We start from the raw sequence: 21,563 nt of genomic DNA on the forward strand, positions 1-21,563 counted from the left end.
AAGGAACAAGGAAAATTAAAATAAAAAGGGGAGCTCAAGAACCAGGGGTGTGAGAGGGCGGGGAGAAAGGGGAAGGGGGAAAGAAAGAGAGAACAGGGGGAAAGAGAAGAAGAGAGAGAAGAAAACTAGAGGGGAATCAAAGGGTAGAGTGAGAGTTGCCGATAGAGCAATTGGAAGAGACAGAGTGAAGTAAGCGGGGGGAGGGGGACCTAGCTTGCCTCTAGGTGGTGACACATACGGAATGATCGTGTATGGACATTTAATGTTGAGCTACATAAACAAATCTCACAGGGATATACAGCTAAAGTATGTGCAGAGGACACTAGTGCTTCTCCTGGATAATATAAGTTATATTTTTATAAAATGTTATGTAATATGCATATACTGCAGGGTTTGATTGGAATCTAGGAGCCAGCCAAAAAAGTTAGGAGCCAGAAAACGCACCCGTCCCGACGAGCTTGCGCGCAGAAGCGAACACATACGTGACCAGCGACCGCATATGTAAACGGAATTTTATTCAAAAAAGAGTATTTTTTTCCCAAAAAAAGTGCGCTTGTAAGACCGCTGTGCAAATACTGCGTGCCAGAAAAAATTGCAACGATCGCCATTTTATTCTCTAGGGTGTTAGGATAAAAAATATATATAATGTTTGGGGGTTCTAATTAGAGGGAAGAAGATGTCAGTGAAAATAGTGAAAAATTACATTAGAATTGCTGTTTAACTTGTAATACCAACGGCCACCACCAGATGGCGCCAGCTCACACATCTGGTGGTAATAACTTGTAATACTAACGGCTCACCAACCGATGGCGCCAGCTCACAAAAACAAAAGAAAATGTTTTTTTTGCCCACCTTCCAAGCCAAGTCGCCAGGACACTATTTCTAGTCGCCATGGCGACTGGGATTTGTCGACCCCTGATATACTGTATGAAATGTAAAAATCACAACAATCAGCCATAAGATGGGGACCACTGACAGGTAAAGGGAATGTCGTTGATTATTATCCTTCTTGTTTAGGTCCTGGGCAAAAAAAAAAACAGTTTGCACACCGTGTGTGTGGTGTTTTTTTTGGACCTAGACTCAAAGGTTGGCAAATGTAAGCAAAATCAGAAAACTGTAATGTTCTTTTCCTGGTGCCTATTTATGGCAGCATACCTATGATAGAACTCCGCTCCAATCCTAGTTATGCTGCCAGATAGGCACCAGGAAAAGGGTCATAATGTTTGTTAACCCACAAAAAAAAAAGATTTATTGGTCCCTTAAAGCCGATAGAACAGCGCTTGTGCCGTGTAACCTGCTCCCCTCTTAACTGTATAATGGGGGAAAAAAACAGAATCTGCCACTTCCTGTGTGGCCTCTCTAAACAGACCACGAAAATCAGGGCTGCTCCGCTGTAAATCGGTATTTACAGCGCTCATTTTTATGAAAGACTACTGCAGTGTGATCTGCCAGGCTCTAAGAGGTTCTGGCAGTGTGACTGTCACATTTTACATCTCTGTTTTTGTATAAATATAGAAAATTGTAGATTAGCCAATAGGAAGCATTGTATTTCATCAAGATCACGTGGCCTCCATTTTGTATCAACAGTTAAGCTATCATACACACAGCAAAAGCATTGTTTTTAGTGAGAGTGAGTGAGAAACTTATATAGCGCAACACATTGAATCGCCTCAGGGCGCTTAGTAGTCACCCAACTCATAGACTTGCATTGTAAGAAGGCTCAAAGCTCAACCTTTTGTGTAGCACTGTAAATCGGGACACTCATGCCTGCATATACATGAGCTGCCCCCTAAGGCCCCTTTCACACTGGGGCGTTTTTCAGGCGATTTAACGTTAAAAAAAAAAAAAACCTGAAAAAAGCCTCATCTGCAATCCCAATGTAAAAGCCTGAGTGCTTTCAGAGCCCTTTCACACTGTCAGTGCCAGAAAAACGCTGGTAAAGCACAGCTAAGACCCCTTTAACACTGGGGCGTTTTTCAGGCGCTTTGGCGTTAAAAAAATGGGAAGGAGACCACAAGTGTATGCAGCAGCGGGAACATGTTCCACCCTAAAAACAGGTTGAGCAAGTAATATGTTCCCTAAGGTAAAATAATTCTACTTCCACCAGGATCTGTCCCTGAGCCGAGCATTTCTGCTACCTGGTGTCCCCAGGTTGTCATGTTGGTGCCCCCAGCTTGTAAATAGTGAGTGAAGTAGCAATAAAGTGACTAGTTCATCTCTCTGCCACGCTGCTTTCTCCTCCTATCGGCATGCTCTGTATCAGCACTAGAACTGATGACTGGCTCTTGTGCTGCTTCTTCCTCTCCCATTCTAAGCCCTGCTCAATTGGGACTTTGAGATGTTGCTCTCAAGTCAAATTCAGGTACTTGTACTGCTTGTATCAACAAATACATCTCTAGTGTTATTGAATGCAGAACTGCATACATGCTTGTCTTAATCTGCCTGGATTTCAACTTTGCAATGGGGATGGGAGGGGAAACCTCTAGCGTGTCTGTCTTTTATTAAAATTCCTGTTTGGTATCAACATTCACATTTTGAAACATAGGAAAGTTGCACACAGACCTTACATTCTAATTGTCATAATTGTGTACAGATGTTTCCTTTATCACTACTTTTTGTGTTTCTAGCTGATCTCTTTCTTGGCTCCCATCTCGGTTGTGGTTTTGGCCCGCCTTTGTCGCCGAGCGGATCGCGCAGACGCACGTGAAGCTATACTTGGTAATATTTGTACTGATGGCAGTTCTTCTAAAAACAACCACAGATAGCTGAGCAATTTCCTCTCTGAGCCGATTACACAAGTTCAAGTGTGTTTTTTCATGTGGTTATACCGCTCATGTAGTGAGAACATGACTGGCGTTGGTAATGATGGGCTGTGGATTAAAGCAGTTCAAACATCAGCCATAATTTAGTTTTTTGGTTCAACCATTTGAGGTGAATGGGGAAATCCTCCCTGCTGAGGCTTTGTATTCTGACATTTGGGACACTTTCCCACAATCGGAATACACTGATCAGCACTGCGGGCTATAGCCGGCAACACTGATCGGGTGGCAAAAATCCCTTCCTAGGAGTAGATTTCCTCTCACTTCCTGTTGTCTCCCCCCATTTGTAAGTTCATGCTATAGGTTAAAGGGGTTGTAAAGTTAAAAAAAAAAAAAAATCCATAAATGGCTTCCTTTACCTTAATGCAGTCCTCCTTCACTTACCTCATCCTTCCATTTTGCTTTAAAATGTCCTTATTTCTTCTGAGAAATCCTCACTTCCTGTTCTTCTGTCTGTAACTCCACACAGTAATGCAAGGCTTTTTCCCTGGTGTGGAGAAAGCCTCTTGAGGGGGCGAGCAGGAAAGTCAGGACGCCCACTAACACACAGCTCCTTTCTCTATCTGCAAAGTAGAGAGTGTCCTGACTCTCCTGCTCGGCCCCTCCCCCCCTCAAGAGGCTTTCTCCACACCAGGGAGAAAGTGTCGCATTACTGTGTGTAGTTACAGACAGAAGAACAGGAAGTGAGGATTTCTCAGAAGAAATAAGGACATTTAAAAGCAAAATCGAAGGATGAGGTAAGTGAAGGAGGACTGCACTAAGGTTACCTTTACAACCCCTTTTAAGTACAAGTAAAATTTAGTAAAATATATATGTGCATATGTAATACACATACAACACACACATGACATCCCAGTCCGTAGGGTTCAATATTGAGTTGGCCCACCCTTTGCAGCTTCAACTCTTTTGGGAAGGCTGTCCACAAGGTTTAGTAGTGTGGACTGGTCTGCACAGAGTTCTGACCTCAACCTGATGGAACACCTTTGGGATGAATTAGAGGGGAGAATGTGAGCCAGACTTTCTTGTCCAACATCAGTGCCTGACCTCACAAATGCACTTCTGGAAGAATGGTCAAACATTCCCATAGACCAGTGATGGCAAACCTTGGCACCCCAGATGTTCTGGAACTACATTTCCCATGATGCACATGCACTCTGCAGTGTAGTTAAGCAACATGGGAAATATAGTTCCAAAACATCTGGGGTGCCAAGGTTCGCCATCACTGCCATAGACACACTCCTAAACCTTGTGGACGGCCTTCCTAGAAGAGTTGAAGCCGTTATAGATGCAAAGGGTGAGCCAACTCAATATTGAGCCCTACAGACTAAGACTGGGATGCCATTAAAGTTCTTATGTGTAAAGGCAATCTAGTGTATGTGTACCGGACCTACGTGTGTGTTTGCATTTGTGTGTGGTGCTTTTTAATATTTTTATTTATCTTTTTAATAATTTTACTTGTACTTAATAATTGTACTTGACCTATGGCACATACTTAATTTTGTAAGAGTTATTCTGGGCAAAAGGTACCTCCACTGAAGCTTTATCACTAAGAGCCCTTTCACACTGGAAACGCCAATAGCGCTAAAACACTGCGATTTTTACCACGTTTTTACCGCAATTGTACCGCGTTTTTACAGCATTTTCAATTAATTTCAATGGAGATGGGCGTTTTTGGAGCGTTTTAATAGCGCTATTTTTACAGCGAAAACGCCACAAAAACGCACCAGTGTGAAAGGGCTCTAAGGCTTGTTTCCACAACAACCCAAAATTTTCAAACTCCAGTTGTCGCAGAAAGTGAGGTGGAATCTTCTGAACAGGGGCACAGACAGAAAAACAAATGTTACAGGGGTGTCCCTGTATGCTGCCCAAAAAATGAAACAACATTTTTTGGGCTTGTACCTGTTCCAGCTTGCATACAAACTCAACTTTGCATTCTATGCAGTAAGATGATAAACCTTCTGTGTGTAGCAGCCTCCCCAGCACTCCCTAATTACCTACCGGAGCTCCATTTCTCTCCAGTGATGTCCACGATCCCCATCAGCTATCCAGGACACTCCTCCTCAATGGCTGAGACAGAGCAGCAGCGCCATTGGCTCCTGCGGGCGGCTGTCAGTCAGCTAATCATGGGAGAGAGGAGGCAGGGCCAGGTTGGGGCTTTGTTTTTGAATGTATACATGGAGCTTGGGTGCCCCCTGTAGCAAGCTATGGGACACTCAAAGGAGGGAGGGGTTAGGAGCAGTGAAGAGGGATACGAGAAGAGGAGGATCCGAGCTGCTCTGTGCAAAACCAACTGTACAGAGGAGGTAAGTGTAACATGTTTGTTAATTAAAAGAAAAAAAAAAAACAATTGAGCCTTTACAATCACTTTAAGAACAAACTTGCAGAGCATCTCTTGTTTGTAACTGGGGAACTGCCTGTACTTTATAATTAAAACTCTTTATTTTGTTTCTACAGCTGCCAGTCTTGCTTTAGCTCTTAATGGTGTGTTCACTAATACAATAAAACTCATAGTGGGAAGGTAAGACTTTTTTTTATTTTTTTATTTGCACAAGTAGAGGTATTTTTATACAGGAAAAATTTCAAGTTGGATTTTTACTAATTTATTTTTGGAAGCATTGCGCTGGTTTGCTTTGCTTTTGACAAAATTAGAGAATAGCCACAGAACACTTGTGTATCCCTGTGCAGGCAAACATGGATGTATACTGTGATATGAGTGAGGCCTCAGTTATGTAGCCGGGGAAATTTTTGCCTTTTAATGTAATGTTAGTGTTGTGCAGTATTGTTTCATGACGAATGCTATAAATTCTATAAATTGATATTTGGCCCCATCTAGTGGTTAAAATGTGAAATGGGAATGATTTCACAGCAGAAGAGGGGAGGGATACGATTTAAAGGGAACATTGTGTTGGTTTTTTTCCTTGGTTATCCTTATGTCATATAGATATATTAACGGGCTTTCCCGCTAACTGCATTTTATGTTGAGTCTCTTTTTTTTTTTTTTTGTTGTCTATAGGTTTTAGGCTTATGACTCTTTGTATGAATAATATAATCTGATAGAGCTCGATTGTTCTTTTCATATTTGTTACCTATGTCTGAGGCAACATTGTTCATTTTCAATAAAAAAAATATTGGAATTCAAATGTGAAATGGACTTCATTCATTTTTGTTTTTTCAAGAGCATGTGATTTGCATAATTCACATGCTCTTGAAAAACAAAAATGAATGGAGTCCATTTCACATTTTAACAACTAGATGGGGCCAAATACCAATTTATAGCATTAGTCATGAAACAATACTGCACAACACTAACATTACATTAAAAGGCAAAAATGCCCCCGCTGCAGTGTATACACATAGAGAGAGATATATACGTGTGTGTGTAATAAATATATATGTGTGTGTGTCTCTATCTATCTAATATATATAATCTCTATATCTCTCTATATATATCTCTATATCTATATCTATATTTTTCTATCTATCTATCTATCTCTAATATACAGATTTTAGGCCTGATTCACACCATTTTGATCCATGGTTCTATGGAACCAAAAACCAGGAAAAAAAAAAAAGTCCCTGGCCCTTCCCATAAAATGCAGATGTGAACATGACCCATAGGAAACCATGTTATATGGACTTTAGTGTGTTTCCGCAAAACTGAAAACACAAACAAAATGAATGGTTGTGAACCAGACCTTAAAATTTGATCCCATTAGTGATTATCGTTATGGAAAAGGGACTGTGATTAGCATTCTCTGTATGTGTTGGGGACATGTCACTTCACTTCTGTTTTGGGGCAAAAAGTGAGAGAAATCACAGTTGTGGCAGGAGTGGGGTCTCCTCGCTTGTTCCGCCAATAACAAATTTTGGATTTCCCATCACTTTGCATACCAGTGACAGACAAGAAGTGATTGCGTGGTACTGCTTGGTCAGTGAAGAGAAAAGAGGAGATCCATACATGTTGTGGGCGGGGGAGGGGACACTATTCAGGAAAGGTTTGTTAACCATTTTCCCTTGAGGACTGCCAGGTCCGCAGGTATCTCCCTGCCCCCCATAGATATGAAATGCTGTATGGTTACAGTTAGTGAATCGCACAAAGGTTGGCCATACGTTATACCATCTTCTTGGATTTACCAAAACCATATGAGGCCAAACCTAATCACTTTCATTTTGTATGCAATCGGGCAGGGCTGCATAGTTGAAGGTAAATCTAAAGGAAATTGAACAAGAAAATTGTATAATTGATGGCATTCTGCAATTACCATCGGCATTGGGACTTGAGATTTTGTGCATTCAGATGATGATGATCTCTTCTTTATATCTTTTAGGCCACGTCCCGACTTTCTGCAACGCTGTTTTCCAGATGGGCGAGAATTGCCAGGACTGGAATGTACGGGGGATCCGGAAGTGGTGACTGAAGGGAGAAAGAGCTTTCCTAGTGGCCACTCCTCATGTGAGCAAAATGTCCTTTTTGTCTGCTTAAACTTTTTTTTTTATAAATGACCAATAACTGAATTCTGGATCTTTTCAATGTAAGGCCACACGTTATTTCAGCATATGTCAAGTTTTCAGGGTGCACTACTCTTCCTCCAGTCAATGATCGACATGGAACGAGCAGCCCCGAGCTTGCCAGTCAATGATCGACATGGAACGAGCAGCCCCGAGCTTGCCAGTCAATGATCGACATGGAACGAGCAGCCCCGAGCTTGCCAGTCAATGATCGACATGGAACAAGCAGCCCCGAGCTTGCCAGTCAATGATCGTCATAGAACGAGCAGCCCCGAGCTTGCCAGTCAATGATCGACATGGAACGAGCAGCCCCGAGCTTGCAGAACTGCTTGACCACATTTTAGTGTAATCCAGGACCAGCTCTGATACTAGAATTCCTATCTTATATTATATTATAGTGTCAGAATCGCATCATACTGGGCATTGTGGAGGAAAATAAATTTAAACATTTACTTTAATGGAAAAATTGGATCCTTCCTACGGAAGATGCTGAAGATTTGTTACCCCAACATTTTATGTTCCTGATATGCGTCTGCTGTACTTGTATGCGAAAGTCTCCTGTTCGATCTATATTTCCTTTGTGTGAAATCACTGGTATTCCTGCCAGTCCCTCTGCTTTCCTATTAAAAAAAACTGACCATACTAAGCAGGACAGCACATCGTGATCAGTCCTCTAATGATCAAACTTGTGCTGACAAGCCCCCCTGCACTGCCTTTCACTGGAAAGCTCCGTGTGCTGCTGCTTCTCCTCCCCCAGCTCTAATGCAGCTGAGAACAGAGGGAACATGATCACTTATAAAAAAAAAAAAAAGGGGGGGGGGGTATTTTCATTTACATTTTAAACTGAATGGGTTGTTTTACAAGGTGATCGTTTACAATCACTTTAAGTAGGGTTGTCCCGATACCACTTTTTTAGGACCGAGTACAAGTACCGATAATTTTTATCAAGTACTCGCCGATACCGATTACCGATACTTATTTTTTTAAATCTCATGTGACAGTGGCACATGTGTCCAGTATTTTTTTTTTTTTTATCAGCCATGTTGGGGGGCTTTGGTGAGATATCAGGGGTCTTAACAGACCTCTGACATCTCCCCTTTGAGACAGGGAAAGGGACTAGGGACACAGATTCCCCAGTCCCTTTCTCAGCTGCACTGAAAATGAACGGAGAGAAGACGGCGGCTTCTCTTCATTCATAAACTGAAACATTGTAAGCACAGTTTACGATGTTTCAGTTATATGAATGGACAGAGTCCGTGAACAGCACGGAGGGGGACACTGAGGGGGTTAGCAGCAGAATGGAGGGGGGCTGGAGGAGGATACGAGGACAGTCGGCGGTGATCGGTGCTTGTAAATCCCCCACCGATCACCCTGACTGTCCAGGTATCGGGTGAAGCATCGGAGCATTTGCCCGAGTACAAGTAACTTTAAGCATGCAAAACAATATGGAATAAATATTTTGGATTTAAAACAATTCTGCCCCTAGGTTTCAGGTATTTTGCTGTAAATATATAATGACCCTTTTCATTAAGCAGTATCAACACTGTGTCATGATATTTTATTAAATGCAACTTTGGGCAAAACTAAAAATGTATATAAGATGCACCGTGCCGCTAACATTAAAGCATTGTTAAATCCCTAACTTGGAAAAACAACCAATTCAATTTAATCTAGAAATGCAAGGCAAAACCATTGTGTGTGTATGTATATATTGCAAACTGTTGGCGCTATATAAATCGTGTGTGTGAATATAATATAATATATATATATATATATATATATATATATATATATATATATAGTACAGACCAAAAGTTTGGACACACCTTCTCATTCAAAGAGTTTTCTTTATTTTCATGACTATGAAAATTGTAGATTCACACTGAAGGCATCAAAACTAAATATAAAAATAAATAAAATATATTTCATATTCTAGGTTCTTCAAAGTAGCCACCTTTTGCTTTGATTACTGCTTGGCACACTCTTGGCATTCTCTTGATGAGCTTCAAGAGGTAGTCACCTGGCGCAGCACCCCATCACTCTCCTTCTTGGTCAAATAGCCCTTCCCCCGCCTGGAGGTGTGTTTGGGGTCATTGTCCTGTTGAAAAATAAATGATGGTCCAACTAAACGCAAACCGGATGGAATAGCATGCCGCTGCAAGATGCTGTGGTAGCCATGCTGGTTCAGTATGCCTTCAATTTTGATTAAATCCCCAACAGTGTCACCAGCAAAGCACCCCCACACCATCACACCTCCTCCTCCATGCTTCACGGTGGGAACCAGGCATGTAGAGTCCATCCGTTCACCTTTTCTGCGTCGCACAAAGACACAGGGGTTGGAACCAAAGATCTCAAGTTTGGACTCATCAGACCAAAGCACAGATTTCCACTGGTCTAATGTCCATTCCTTGTGTTCTTTAGCCCAAACAAGTCTCTTCTGCTTGTTGCCTTTCTTTAGCAGTGGTTTCCTAGCAGATATTCTACCATGAAGGCCTGATTCACACAGTCTCCTCTTACCAGTTCTAGAGATGTGTCTGCTGCAAAAGGTGGAAGAACCTAGAATATGAAATATATTTTCAGTTGTTTCACACTTTTTTTTGTTATGTAGAATTCCACATGTGTTCATTCATAGTTTTGATGCCTTCAGTGTGAATCTACAATTTCCATAGTCATGAAAATAAAGAAAACTCTTTGAATGAGAAGGTGTGTCCAAACTTTTGGTCTGTAATATAATATGTGTGTGTATATATTTATGTGTTATGTATAAATAAATACTATCCTCTCTGAGTCCCCCTCCCACAAGGGGTTGAGACAGCAAGGAGTGAGTCAACAGGGGGCAGAGAAACAGCAGCTCACTGATCTGTCCAATGTACAGGGGGAGCATGTCTGCACAAGTCTTGGCCATCGGAGAACAGGTAGGCTTTTCTCCCAGGGATGGTTGTGCTTCCATGTCAGTCTGCAGTAGGAAAGCAGAGGAACTGGCAGGGTCACCAAGAATTTTGCACAGAGGAGGCAATACAAAGAGAACAGGATACTTTTTAACACAAGTACTTGGTACAGCAGGCACATATCAGTAATATAAAATGTTGGGGTAGAACTTTAACTCAGTAATGCAATTAAATGCAGTCCTCCATAATCTAGTTTTCTCTACCTCCTGTAATGGTGACAGTGCTGTTGGTCCTGCAGTAAAATTGCATGGCGGGGTAGTCTTGGGCAGACCTCTTGTTTTTAAATGGTCCCTTTTTCAGCAAAAATGTGGGTTTTGTTTGTTTTATAGATTGTATAGATATTTAACCCTATACATAAATGCTGATCATTGTTAGCACCCTTGCCGAGGTCGCAAATTGCTGTATTGAGATTTATTAATCTGAGCTCAGCCATCGGATTTGATTGATTTTTTTTTTTTTTCCTTTTCCTATATTTATGTTCTGTTTCTTTTCCCCTCAAGTTGCATTTGCTGGACTGGGCTTCACAGCTCTTTATATTGCGGGGAAGCTGGGAAGTTTTTCCATCACTGGTCGTGGACATTCCTGGAGACTGTGCACCTTCTTGTTCCCGCTGCTGTGTGCTATCGCTATTGCTTTGTCCCGCACATGTGACTACAAGCACCACTGGCAGGGTAAGTACGCTGGATTAGGAAGGGGGGAAGTGTCCATAGGCTGGGCTTATGATAAAAAAAACAGAAGCTATCTTTAAAAAAAAAAATACAAAATTGAAAAGCTTGACCCACAGCTCCTGCTTTTTCAAGGCTTCATGCTGGCCCTTTTTTATTGTGAGGGATATCCTCCATGACCAATGAGGGAGATTGGCAGGGAAAATGTTACCGCAGAAATCGAGATTTGAAAATCATTTCGTCCTCCTGTATCTCTTAGGCCCCGTACACACGGTCGGACCAAACCGATGAGAATGAACCGAAGTTCAGTTTCATCGGACCAAACTGACCGTGTGTATAGGCCATCGGTCTGTTTTCCTTCGGTCCAAAATTTTAAAACATGCTTCAAAACCGAACCGATGGACCGCTGCCCGATCGGACCAAACCGATGGTTAGTACAGAAAAGCATTGGTTCAAAACCCGCGCATGCTCAGAATCAAGTCGGCGCATGCTTGGAAGCATTGAACTTCGTTTTATTCAGCACGTCGTGTGTTTTACGTCGCCGCGTTCTGACCCGATCGGATTTTGGACTGACTGTGTGTACACATATCAGGCCATGCGGCCACTTCAGAGGTGAACCGATGAAAACGGTCAGACGGACCAGTCACATCGGTTTGGTCCGACCGTGTGTACAAGGCCTTAGTCTTATAATGCAGTTTACACGAAAGTAGCTGCTATCCCATAGAACACATGATTAAAATGACATGGAATACATCAAAGAATGATATGTAGTTGTGACAGGTGTACATGAGGAAATCGTTGAAATCCTAAAACTTGACACTTTTGTGAAGCAACGTTCACTTCTTCAGGAGCCAAACATATTCTATAGGATATCTGTAGAAAGACCATGTCATTAGTATACCACAGGGCTCGACAAATCCCGGGCGCCAGGTCGCCATGGCGACTAGAAATAGTGTCCTGGCGACTTGGCTTGGAAGGTGGGCTGGCGCCATCGGGTGGTGAGCCGTTGGTATTACAAGTTAAGCATTACAGTTAAAGTTAAATAGCAATTCTAATGTCATTTTTCACTATTTTCACTGCCATCTTCTTCCCTCTAATTAGAACCCCCAAACATTATATATATTTTTTATCCTAACACCCTAGAGAATAAAATGGCGATCGTTGCAATACTTTCTGTCACACCGTATTTGCGCAACAGTCTTACAAGCGCACTTTTTTGGGAAAAAATTACACTTTTTTTAATTAAAAAATAAGACAACAGTAAAGTTATCCCCATTTTTTTTTTTTATATTATGAAAGATAATGTTACGCCGAGTAAATTCATACCCAACATGTCACGCTTCAAAATTGCGTCCGATTGTGGAATGCCGACAAACTTTTTCCCTTTAAAATCTTCATAGGCGACGTTTAAAAAAAATCTACAGGTTGCATGTTTTAAGTTACAGAGGGGGTCTAGGGCTAGAATTATTGCTCTCGCTCTACCAATCGCGGCGATACCTCACATGTGTGATTTGAACACCGTTTACATATGCAGGCGCTGCTCACGTATGTGTTCCCTTCTGCGCGCAAGCTTTTTTTGGGACGGGGCGTGTTTTCTGGCTCCTAACTTTTTTAGCTGGCTCCTAGATTCCAAGCAAATTTGTCAAACCCTGGTATACCATAATACAAGAAAAAGGACTACATGGCAGAAAATAAATATCTGCCATAAAAAATAAAGAGGGGGACTGGCACAAAAATAGTTGTCAAAACGTGCGGGGCATCCCTTGGATCCAGGACCGACGGCTGTAAAAGAAAATGCACTGATCACCTGGATTCCTGCATTGCAGTGTTGGAGCCTATCCAAGTTTTAACTAGTATACCTGTAAACTCTGACATACTATACCCACTGAAGTGACTAGCCTCAGGTGATGAACAGAAGTGAAACCAATCCTCCTGCATAAGTTGTACCTCTTTATCTGTAGGCCTTTCTCCACTACAGCCTCCTAAATCACACATTTTACACAGAAATTCTGAGCTCCAGAGGGCAGGGGGTGGGGATCTAATGTCACACACTGCACAGCAGAGTTGAGTGTAATCTGAGACCTGAGGGGAAGGAATGGACACACCCTCCCTTACAGTCTTATAAGGAAACCTGCACAGCTGAGGCTGTCCTTCCCCCCCCCCCCTCTGTGGTGTTGGCAGAACCTGTCAGAAGTGATTTGTACAGACAGCAGAGGGAGGTGCTTTGGATTGAGGGAAATGGTTTTTTCATTTTTTTTTTTTTTGTGTGTTACAGGGGGCGAGGTGGGGCAATCGGTCAGATCTTTTACACTTTTTTTTTTTTTTTTTTTAAAGCGGAGGTTCACCCTAAAAACATTTTTCAAACATTACATTGTGCTCATTTCCAACATTGGCCCAGATTCAGGTAGATCCGCGCAATATTTGCGTGGGCAAAGGGCAAAGATTTTGCTCTGCGCCCACGCAAATATTTCGATTTGCCCGCGATTCACGGAGCAGTAGCTCCGTAAATTGCGCGGGCGCTATGCTAATTTGCCCTGCGTAAGGGCTCCTAATGTAAATGATCCCGCCGGGGGCGGGAATCATTTAAATTAGGCGCGCTCCCGCGCCGAGCGAACAGCGCATGCTCCGTCGGGAAACTTTCCCGACGTGCATTGCGGCAAATGACGTCGCAAGGACGTCATTTGCTTCTAAGTGAACGTGAATGGCGTCCAGCGCCATTCACGAATCACTTGCGTAAACAACGTGAAATTCTAATTTCACGAGCGGGAAGGGTGGCTATACTTTAGCATTGGCTGCGCCTACTATGAGTAGGAGCAGCCTTATGCTAAAGTCGCCGTACGGAAACTCCGTACCTTGCGTGCGCAGGGCCCGCGCAACTTTTGTGAATCGGTGGTAGTATGCAATTTGCATACTATACACAGATCACAATGGCCGCGCCCCCTAGCGGCCAACGCAAGAATGCAGCCAAAGATATGAAGGCATAAGGAGGCTTATGCCTGTCATATCTTAGGCTGCAGTCGGTGTAACGAGGTTCCTGAATCAGGAGCACTCGTTACACCGGAGCAAGTAAGCACTTGCGCCGCGCAACCTATGGTTGCGCGGGCGCAAGTGCTTCTTGAATCTGGGCCACTGACAGTATGCTGATTTTTTTTTTTTTTTGCTGTACATACCGTCGTATAGCTATTCCCCCCCCCCCACCCCCCTGGCTTCCAGGTAGTGGCTCTCGCGGGAGTGGGCATTCCTATGCAGAGGGTAAGTGATTGACGTGATGACAAAAACTTCCCCCCGGCGCATAAGGCGCGTCACGAGTTTCCGAAAGAAGCCAAACTGCGAGTTGGCTCTATAAGGCGCCTGCGCTCCGACGGTCGGCTTCTTTCGGAAACTGGTGACGCTCCTTATGCGCCGGGGGGACGTTTTTGTCATCACGTCAATCACTTAGCCTCTGCATAGGAATGCCCGCTCCCGCGAGAGCCACTACCTGGAAGCCAGGGGGTGGGGGGGGGGGGGGGAATAGCTATATGACGGTATGTACAGCAAAAAAAAAAAATCAGCATACTGTCAGTGGCCCAGATTCAAGAAGCACTTGCGCCCGCGCAACCATAGGTTGCGCGGCGCAAGTGCTTACTTGCTCCGGTGTAACGAGTGCTCCTGATTCAGGAACCTCGTTACACCGACTGCAGCCTAAGATATGACAGGCATAAGCCTCCTTATGCCTTCATATCTTTGGCTGCATTCTTGCGTTGGCCGCTAGGGGGCGCGGCCATTGTGATCTGTGTATAGTATGCAAATTGCATACTAACACCGATTCACAAAAGTTGCGCGGGCCCTTTTTAGGGTGAACCTCCGCTTTAAATGATCAGGTTTAATATCTGTGTGTGCTCTGGACACAGGCCACTATACACGGCATTATCTACAGGGAGGTTTCATATATTATGCAGTTTGTTAGATTGTACAATGGAACATATGACTATTTAGGACCTTTGTAATATATTCTGATTGCCTATTGTCTCTATTCATTTTAGATGTTGTGGTTGGAGCTCTCATTGGACTCTTCTTTGCCTACCTGTGCTACAGGCAGTATTACCCCCCATTGACAGACAAGGAATGTCAGCAGCCATATCGGACCAAGGGACGAGTGTCCGGAGCTCAGGAGAGGAAGCTGAGCACTGCAGGGTACAGCCTGGATGTATAGCTGAGACATTCCATACATATAGACTTTCACTGCCACAGTGTACTGAGATGCCCTCCTATGGTGAAGAGGTGGTCTTCACTTTTCTCAGGAGCAGATAATCTATTTATTAGGGGCAACTTTTACCTTCTAACAGGTTTGGCGGTTTCCAGTTCTCTGTTACACTTGAAGAGAATATTCTAAGAGGAGGACCATGCTATAGATTGACATTTCCAGTGAGTCTTTTATGCCTAGTTTGGGTATGTAGGACAACCTATAAATACTTGGCAGTTGTGTAGAACATATTTATTGGGACAGTGGTAAATTATATCTGGGCCCCAGGGATATCCTTGCTGTATCCGACCAAGACCTGATCTGACGACGATGGGATTATTCATACTATTAAGTGATTGTAGATTATGAGGGATGGATCGCTCAGTGCTTGGAATGTATCTGCTGTGATCAGTTTACTGTAGATTATCACAAGGTCATCCGATACGGATTATCAAAGTCTAGTGATATCATGATTCTAGTCTTATGTGGACAAAATCACATAGTGCTACGAGAATGGCCTGTGTTCTTCTAGGCTGATCATGGAACGGATTCCTCCAGCCACACGGTTGAGGTGGATAGAGGAGCCCTCCCCACTGGGACATTGTATTCCGACTGGGATTCTTCGCTGTCAGAAAAAAAACTGATCGGCGGCTGCTGATCGAAAAAAAAATAATTTCCACCAAAGTTGATTGTTAGGAGTTCTGTTGTGGGAGCGGCCACACCAGGATCTTAATTTGACCGATCTCTACTGAACTGCCCGAATTTCAATCCATGTATGGCTGGGTTTAGACTGTAGAATCATACAGTGCTAGAATTATGTGCAATTTCCAGTGACAATAGATTACAGGACAGGATTATATGGTGCTAGGTTTGGACCGAACTGTAGTTTGAGAATAACCAAGCTGTGTTGGTTTTAAAAGCACTTAACAGACTTTGAACAGTCAAATTTCCTTCTGTAGTTGAATACCATCACCTAAATAGTATTCAAATGTCCAAAAATAAAAAAGTCTGAAGATGTAGTTATTGGCCCGGATTCACAAAGCACTTGCGCCGACGTATCTCGAGATACGCCGCGTAAGTGCAAATATGCGCCGTCGTATCTGTGCGCCGTACCCACAAACTAGGATACGCCTAAAAACAGGCTTCATTCGACCGACGTAACTTGCCTACGCCGGCGTAGAGTGGGCGCATATTTACGCTGGATGCATTTGGCGCACCCATTGATTTTCTATGCAAATGAGGGAGATACGCCGATTCACGAACGTACGTCCGTCCGACGCAGTGCGCGTAAAGTCTTATGTCCGGCGTAAAGTTATGCCCCATAAACGAGGTGTAACTTGGCAGCATCCATGCAAAGGGCTGCACCAGGGAACTCAAGCCGACGTAGTTTACGTTGTACGTGAATAGGACTAGGCGTAGGTTACGTTCACGCCGTAGGCAGTGATCCGACGTATCTTAGGCAGTTGTTCCGACGTGATTGTGAGCATGCGCACTGAGATGCGCCCATGGGACGACGCATGCGCAGTTGGCAATACGTATCTGTCTGGCGCTCGGCCCATCATTTGCATGGGGTCACGCCTCATTAGCATGGCCCACTTCCACTTGCGCCTTGGAAACCCAGCGCAGATTTGGAAGCACTGGCTTTGTGAATTCAGTGCTTGCCTCTCTGCGATGCGTCGGCGTAGCGTAAAGGAGATACGCTACGGTGGCATAAATATGCGCCAGTGTTTGTGAATCCGGGCCATAGTGTCTAAAATGTGGCCACAAAATTGAACTACAGGTTTTCCCTCTTCCCAGTTTTTTTTTTTTTTTTTTTTTTTTTTTTTAATAAGAACGTCTGTCGGAAAACTGCGAACATGTAAAAAAAGAAAAACTAAGGTCACCAAGTTTAGAGAAATACTTTTTAATTGTGTGTTTAGTTTTTTTTATGGTTTCTTTTAAGTCATTTCAACATTGGAATTTGTTTAGCTGGAAGAAAATGTTCAAAAGGGAAACTAGATTTATGTAGCAGTTATTTTAATTTTAAGATCAAAGTGTGGATTTAATCAGTGTAATATATAGTATAATATAATACTAGTTTCGGTGGGTGCTTGGGTTTTAACAACCTGATTCTCCATATAGTTATATTGTCCATGGGGGCAACCATATTGTCTCATTACATGTGTGGTCACTGCCTTTTGCTGAACAGTACAACACTATGGTTGCGTTTCACTGCTCCTGCTTACATTCAGCTTGATTTAAAGTCCATTTTTTTTTTTTAATAATTATTTTTTAGTGGTAAAATAAGTGGTTTATTTTGCCAGTACAAGATTGCTTATGCAGAAAAATCTTAAGGTATCACAATAATCAATGAGAAAAAAATCTCTATTCTAAAACGTTTGAAAGTAGCTCCAAGGAGCTTACTCAAAAAAGTCACCTGTTCTTCCATAGAAGTACATGGGTCATAATTGTATAAGTTGTGCGCACAAAGAACCATATTAGTGAAGCACTACCCCCGAAGGAGCTGCTGGTTAAATTTTGGGTTTGCCAGTTACCTTTGTAGCTTCGTTGTCAGGGTGGGAAAGTCCATAATAAATGCAACGTCCAGACAGATGTAAAACCTTCAACAGTTGGGTTTTATTTTCTTTACTGCAGGATAACTTGAAGTAAAGAAAGTTAGAAGGGAGTAGAAAAGCAGGGGAAGGTTCGGGCACACTGGATAGCCCCCTCTCACTTGGCCTAGCAACTGGGATGATGCACAAACTAATGTCCAGACGGTCTCTGCCACAGACCTTTTGGAATGAACTTTGTCTCTGCCACAGACCCTTGAATGAGCTTGGATGTGTCCAGGAATCCTCTGCCACAGGATTTCAAAGTCCCGAACCTCCAGCCGTGCAGTAGAAGAGCCTCTAAGCCGGAACCGGCAGACTTAAGGGCTTTCACCAGGCCTCGCCCGAGACGTCAGCACTTTGCCGGTCTCCTCCAGGGCAGGTACTCCCCCGGTCTCCCTCATTAAGACAGCTTCCTCCCTTGTGGACAGACCGCTTGGGATCCCCTTTTAGGATTGTAGGCCCCAGCCAGCATAGCTGGGCCTACTTAACAGCAAAACAACTTCGGGCCAACGTGGCCCCGACATTGGGTACACACCAGACACACACACACACGTGCCAGGGGGGCCACGAGGCGAAGGACCCCGAAAAATGGCATCTGTCCCTTAAGTACCCCTCCCCAGCACAGCAGGGTCACCACTCCCACTGCTGAGAAGGGACACCCAACACACCTTGGTACACCGGTGTTCCAACATAGGGCCAATATGGCCTACATTTTGAGTTGTCACTAGAAGAAAAAAAGTCTGCCAATGGGAGGAATTTTTTTTTTTTCTGGTGACAACTAGAGGTATTTCCCTCACTTTGGAGAGATTTACTGTATTTATTGGCATATAACGCTCACTTTTTCACCCTGAATCGGGTGCAAATAGTGTATTAGTGTTATACGCCCATACTGCAATTTGGGCTGCCTCAGGGAACGAGGAGGGGGGTGGGACGAGCGCCGTCAGATTACATACAGGAGAATCTCCTGTTTACTCTGCGGCCTCTGTAATAGGAAGTCTCGTCTCCTGGACTGACATTGGACCACAGGCTTCTATGGTCCATCATAGAAGCATGTCCAGGAAACGGGACTTTGTATTAAAGAGGCCGCAGAGTAAACAGGAGATTCTCACTGTATGTAATCTGACGGTGCTCGTCCCGCCCCCCTCCCTGTCCCCTCCGAGGCAGCAGTAATCTGAGGTGAGGCTGCAGATGGGTATCGGTCAGGCTGCATTCATGGCAATGGTGAGGCTGCACATGGGCGTTGATCAAGCTGCCTTGATGGGCAATGGTGAGGCTGCAGATGGGCAATGGTGGGTGAGGCTGCATTGATGGGCACTGACCCTTATTTTGCTTCAAAGTTCTCTATTTAAAATGTAATTTTTTTTTCCTGAAACGTCCCTCCTAAAATGAAGGCGCGTGTTATATGCCTGTGCGTGTTGTATGCCGATAAATACAGTAATTATTTTTCTTGTGTATATGAAGCAGAAAGTGAAGGGGCATGGAAAAGAACAAAAGGGAAACAAATGGCTTTAGATGCAATGCTTTAGGGCTGTGTATCAGCTCTGACCTGGCTAAGAAAAAAATCGTACATTCTCTAAGGCTGAACATGCTTATCTCCATATTCAGTGATTAGGGTTGTTGTCACATTCCATGATTATTTATATATATATATATATATATATATATATATATATATATATATATATATCTCACAATATTCAAGAGATGGAACCGTAAAATCTAGATATTAAACCAGAGTCTAAAATCTCTGGAAAAAGAAATTCCAGCAACTGCTCTCATTATGCAGTTGACTGCCTCACTTTTCTTTTCTTCTTTTTGTTGGTTTGATTATCCTATTGGATAGCTAAGACCATTCATAGGGGGCCGAGTATGGTTATCATATTGAAATTTTCTATGAAGGGAAAACACTTTTTTTTATATATTTTTTAGCGTAGCCATGTATAATGACTGAATATAATAAATACAGGGTTTACAGTAGTTTGTGTATGCGTGTGTTTTGAGTATACTTGACAGTGATTGCGATTGCTCTATACGGATGATGTCATACAGACCATATTGACATTTATGTTTTATGTTTTGTAAGCGAATCTGTGTGACTTTGTTACCTGGTATGTGAACATATCCAAAATTGTGACGAGGGGTAAATACCAAAGCATATTCCCCAGAGATGAATCAAAAAAATCTGATGTGCAGTTGAGGGTGCCCATGTAACCCTGGTATGTGTACATTGGTGACACTTTTTGTATATCTGGGATTGCTGAAACAATGGCTTTCCATTTTACAATTTTATATTCTGCTACTTGAACCTCTGCGTTTGCCCTTGCTACTTAAAATCCACAGCAAAATGGCAACTAAATACTACATAGTAGTGTGTGACTGTTGACCGCAAAGCCATTTTTATTTTTATTTTTATTTTTTTGCACATGTTTGAAGAAAAATAATTTTAGCCCTGAAGATTGCATAAAACCCCCAAAACATTATATATTTTCTGAAATTAGAAAACACTCAAATTTATTTTACTGCATACAAACACAAACACTTTTTTTTTTTTAAACCATTAGGGCTCTTTCACACAGAGCGGACCGTTTCTGGGTCCGCTCCGTGTGTCTCCGTCGGCTCAGCGGGGATCCCCGCTGAGCTGTCGGCGGATAGGGCGGTCCCCGCACACAGTGCAGGGACCGCCCTGTCTCCGCTCCGCTCTGCCCTATGGGGAACCGGATGCAGACGGACCGTCTGTCCGTCTGCATCCGTTCCGTTCCGCCGGACGGAAGAAAAATAGGGTTTTCTTCCGCCCGAAAACCGGATCACGACGGACGCGGACGTTGGCGGATGCTCCATCCGCTAACGGACGCGATCCCATAGGGATGTATTACAAGTCCGTTAACGGACTTGTAATAACGGACAGGCGGAACGGACGTCTGAAAGGGGCCTAAGGCTCCATGCACACAGAAGCTGATAAACTGCACTCTGTTGGAATATGTGTCCATGCAGTGAGCAGTTGAGTTTATGGGCTTTTTTTCTGAACGCCAGAAATTTGCGTTCGAAGTGCAGTTTTTCGGTGGAAAAAAACGCTAAAAAACGCCGAAAAACGCTCAAACGCATCGTTTTTGTTATCCATTGGAAAAAAAAAGCTACACTGAAAACGCTAATAAAAGCTATTGCAAAAACGCTAAAAAATGTTGAAAAGCTCCCTGCAAAGCTACTGGTGTGTTTTATAGCTTTTTTTTTTTTTAGCTTCCAGTGCATGGAGCCTAAAAGATTTTGTTGAGTAAATACCAAATCGATTTAACATTATAAACGCCTGTGAAATGGGGACAAACTACAGTATCTAAAATTGTCTATGGGTAACCCTTTAACCACTTAACGACCGCCGCATGTACATGTACGTACACAGAATGGCACGTACAGGCAGATGGGCGTACCCGCACGTCCCTGCCTAGATGTGGGTCTGGGGTCCGATTGGGACTTCAACCCCCCCCCCCCCCCGGTATATGCGGCGGTTGGAAATTGTCTGGGAGCGATCCAGGATGAGGGGGCGGCTATTCGTTTCTAGCCACCCCCTCGTGATCGCTCCCCGGAGCTGAAGATCGAGGAGAGCCGTATGTAAACACGGCTTCCCCGTGCTTCACTGTGGCGGCTGCATCGAATGTGTCAGCCCTTTTATAGGGAGACACAATCGATGACGTCAGACCTACAGCCACACCCCCCAGTTGTAAACACACACTAGGTGAAACATAACTCCTTCAGCGCCCCCTGTGGTTAACTCCTAAACTGCAACTGCCATTTTCACAATAAACAATGCAATTTAA

At 43.4% G+C, this 21,563-nt stretch overlaps 1 protein-coding gene across 1 annotated transcript in view; it reads left to right on the forward strand.

Annotated features, from left to right (window-relative positions):
• The window catches only part of PLPP5 (phospholipid phosphatase 5), a 32,197-nt gene extending 16,034 nt beyond the window's left edge, over positions 1 to 16,163 (forward strand). Inside the window, exons 4-8 of the mRNA XM_040346234.1 lie at positions 2,628 to 2,718; positions 5,274 to 5,337; positions 7,148 to 7,272; positions 10,777 to 10,947; positions 14,964 to 16,163. Of these exons, the coding sequence (XP_040202168.1) occupies positions 2,628 to 2,718; positions 5,274 to 5,337; positions 7,148 to 7,272; positions 10,777 to 10,947; positions 14,964 to 15,133 (621 nt within the window). The 3' untranslated portion in view covers positions 15,134 to 16,163. The remainder of the gene's footprint in view (positions 1 to 2,627; positions 2,719 to 5,273; positions 5,338 to 7,147; positions 7,273 to 10,776; positions 10,948 to 14,963) is intronic.
• The last annotated feature ends 5,400 nt before the right edge of the window (positions 16,164 to 21,563 follow it).

Source organism: Rana temporaria, chromosome 3, assembly GCF_905171775.1.
Source record: "Rana temporaria chromosome 3, aRanTem1.1, whole genome shotgun sequence".
Classification (NCBI taxonomy): domain Eukaryota; kingdom Metazoa; phylum Chordata; class Amphibia; order Anura; family Ranidae; genus Rana; species Rana temporaria.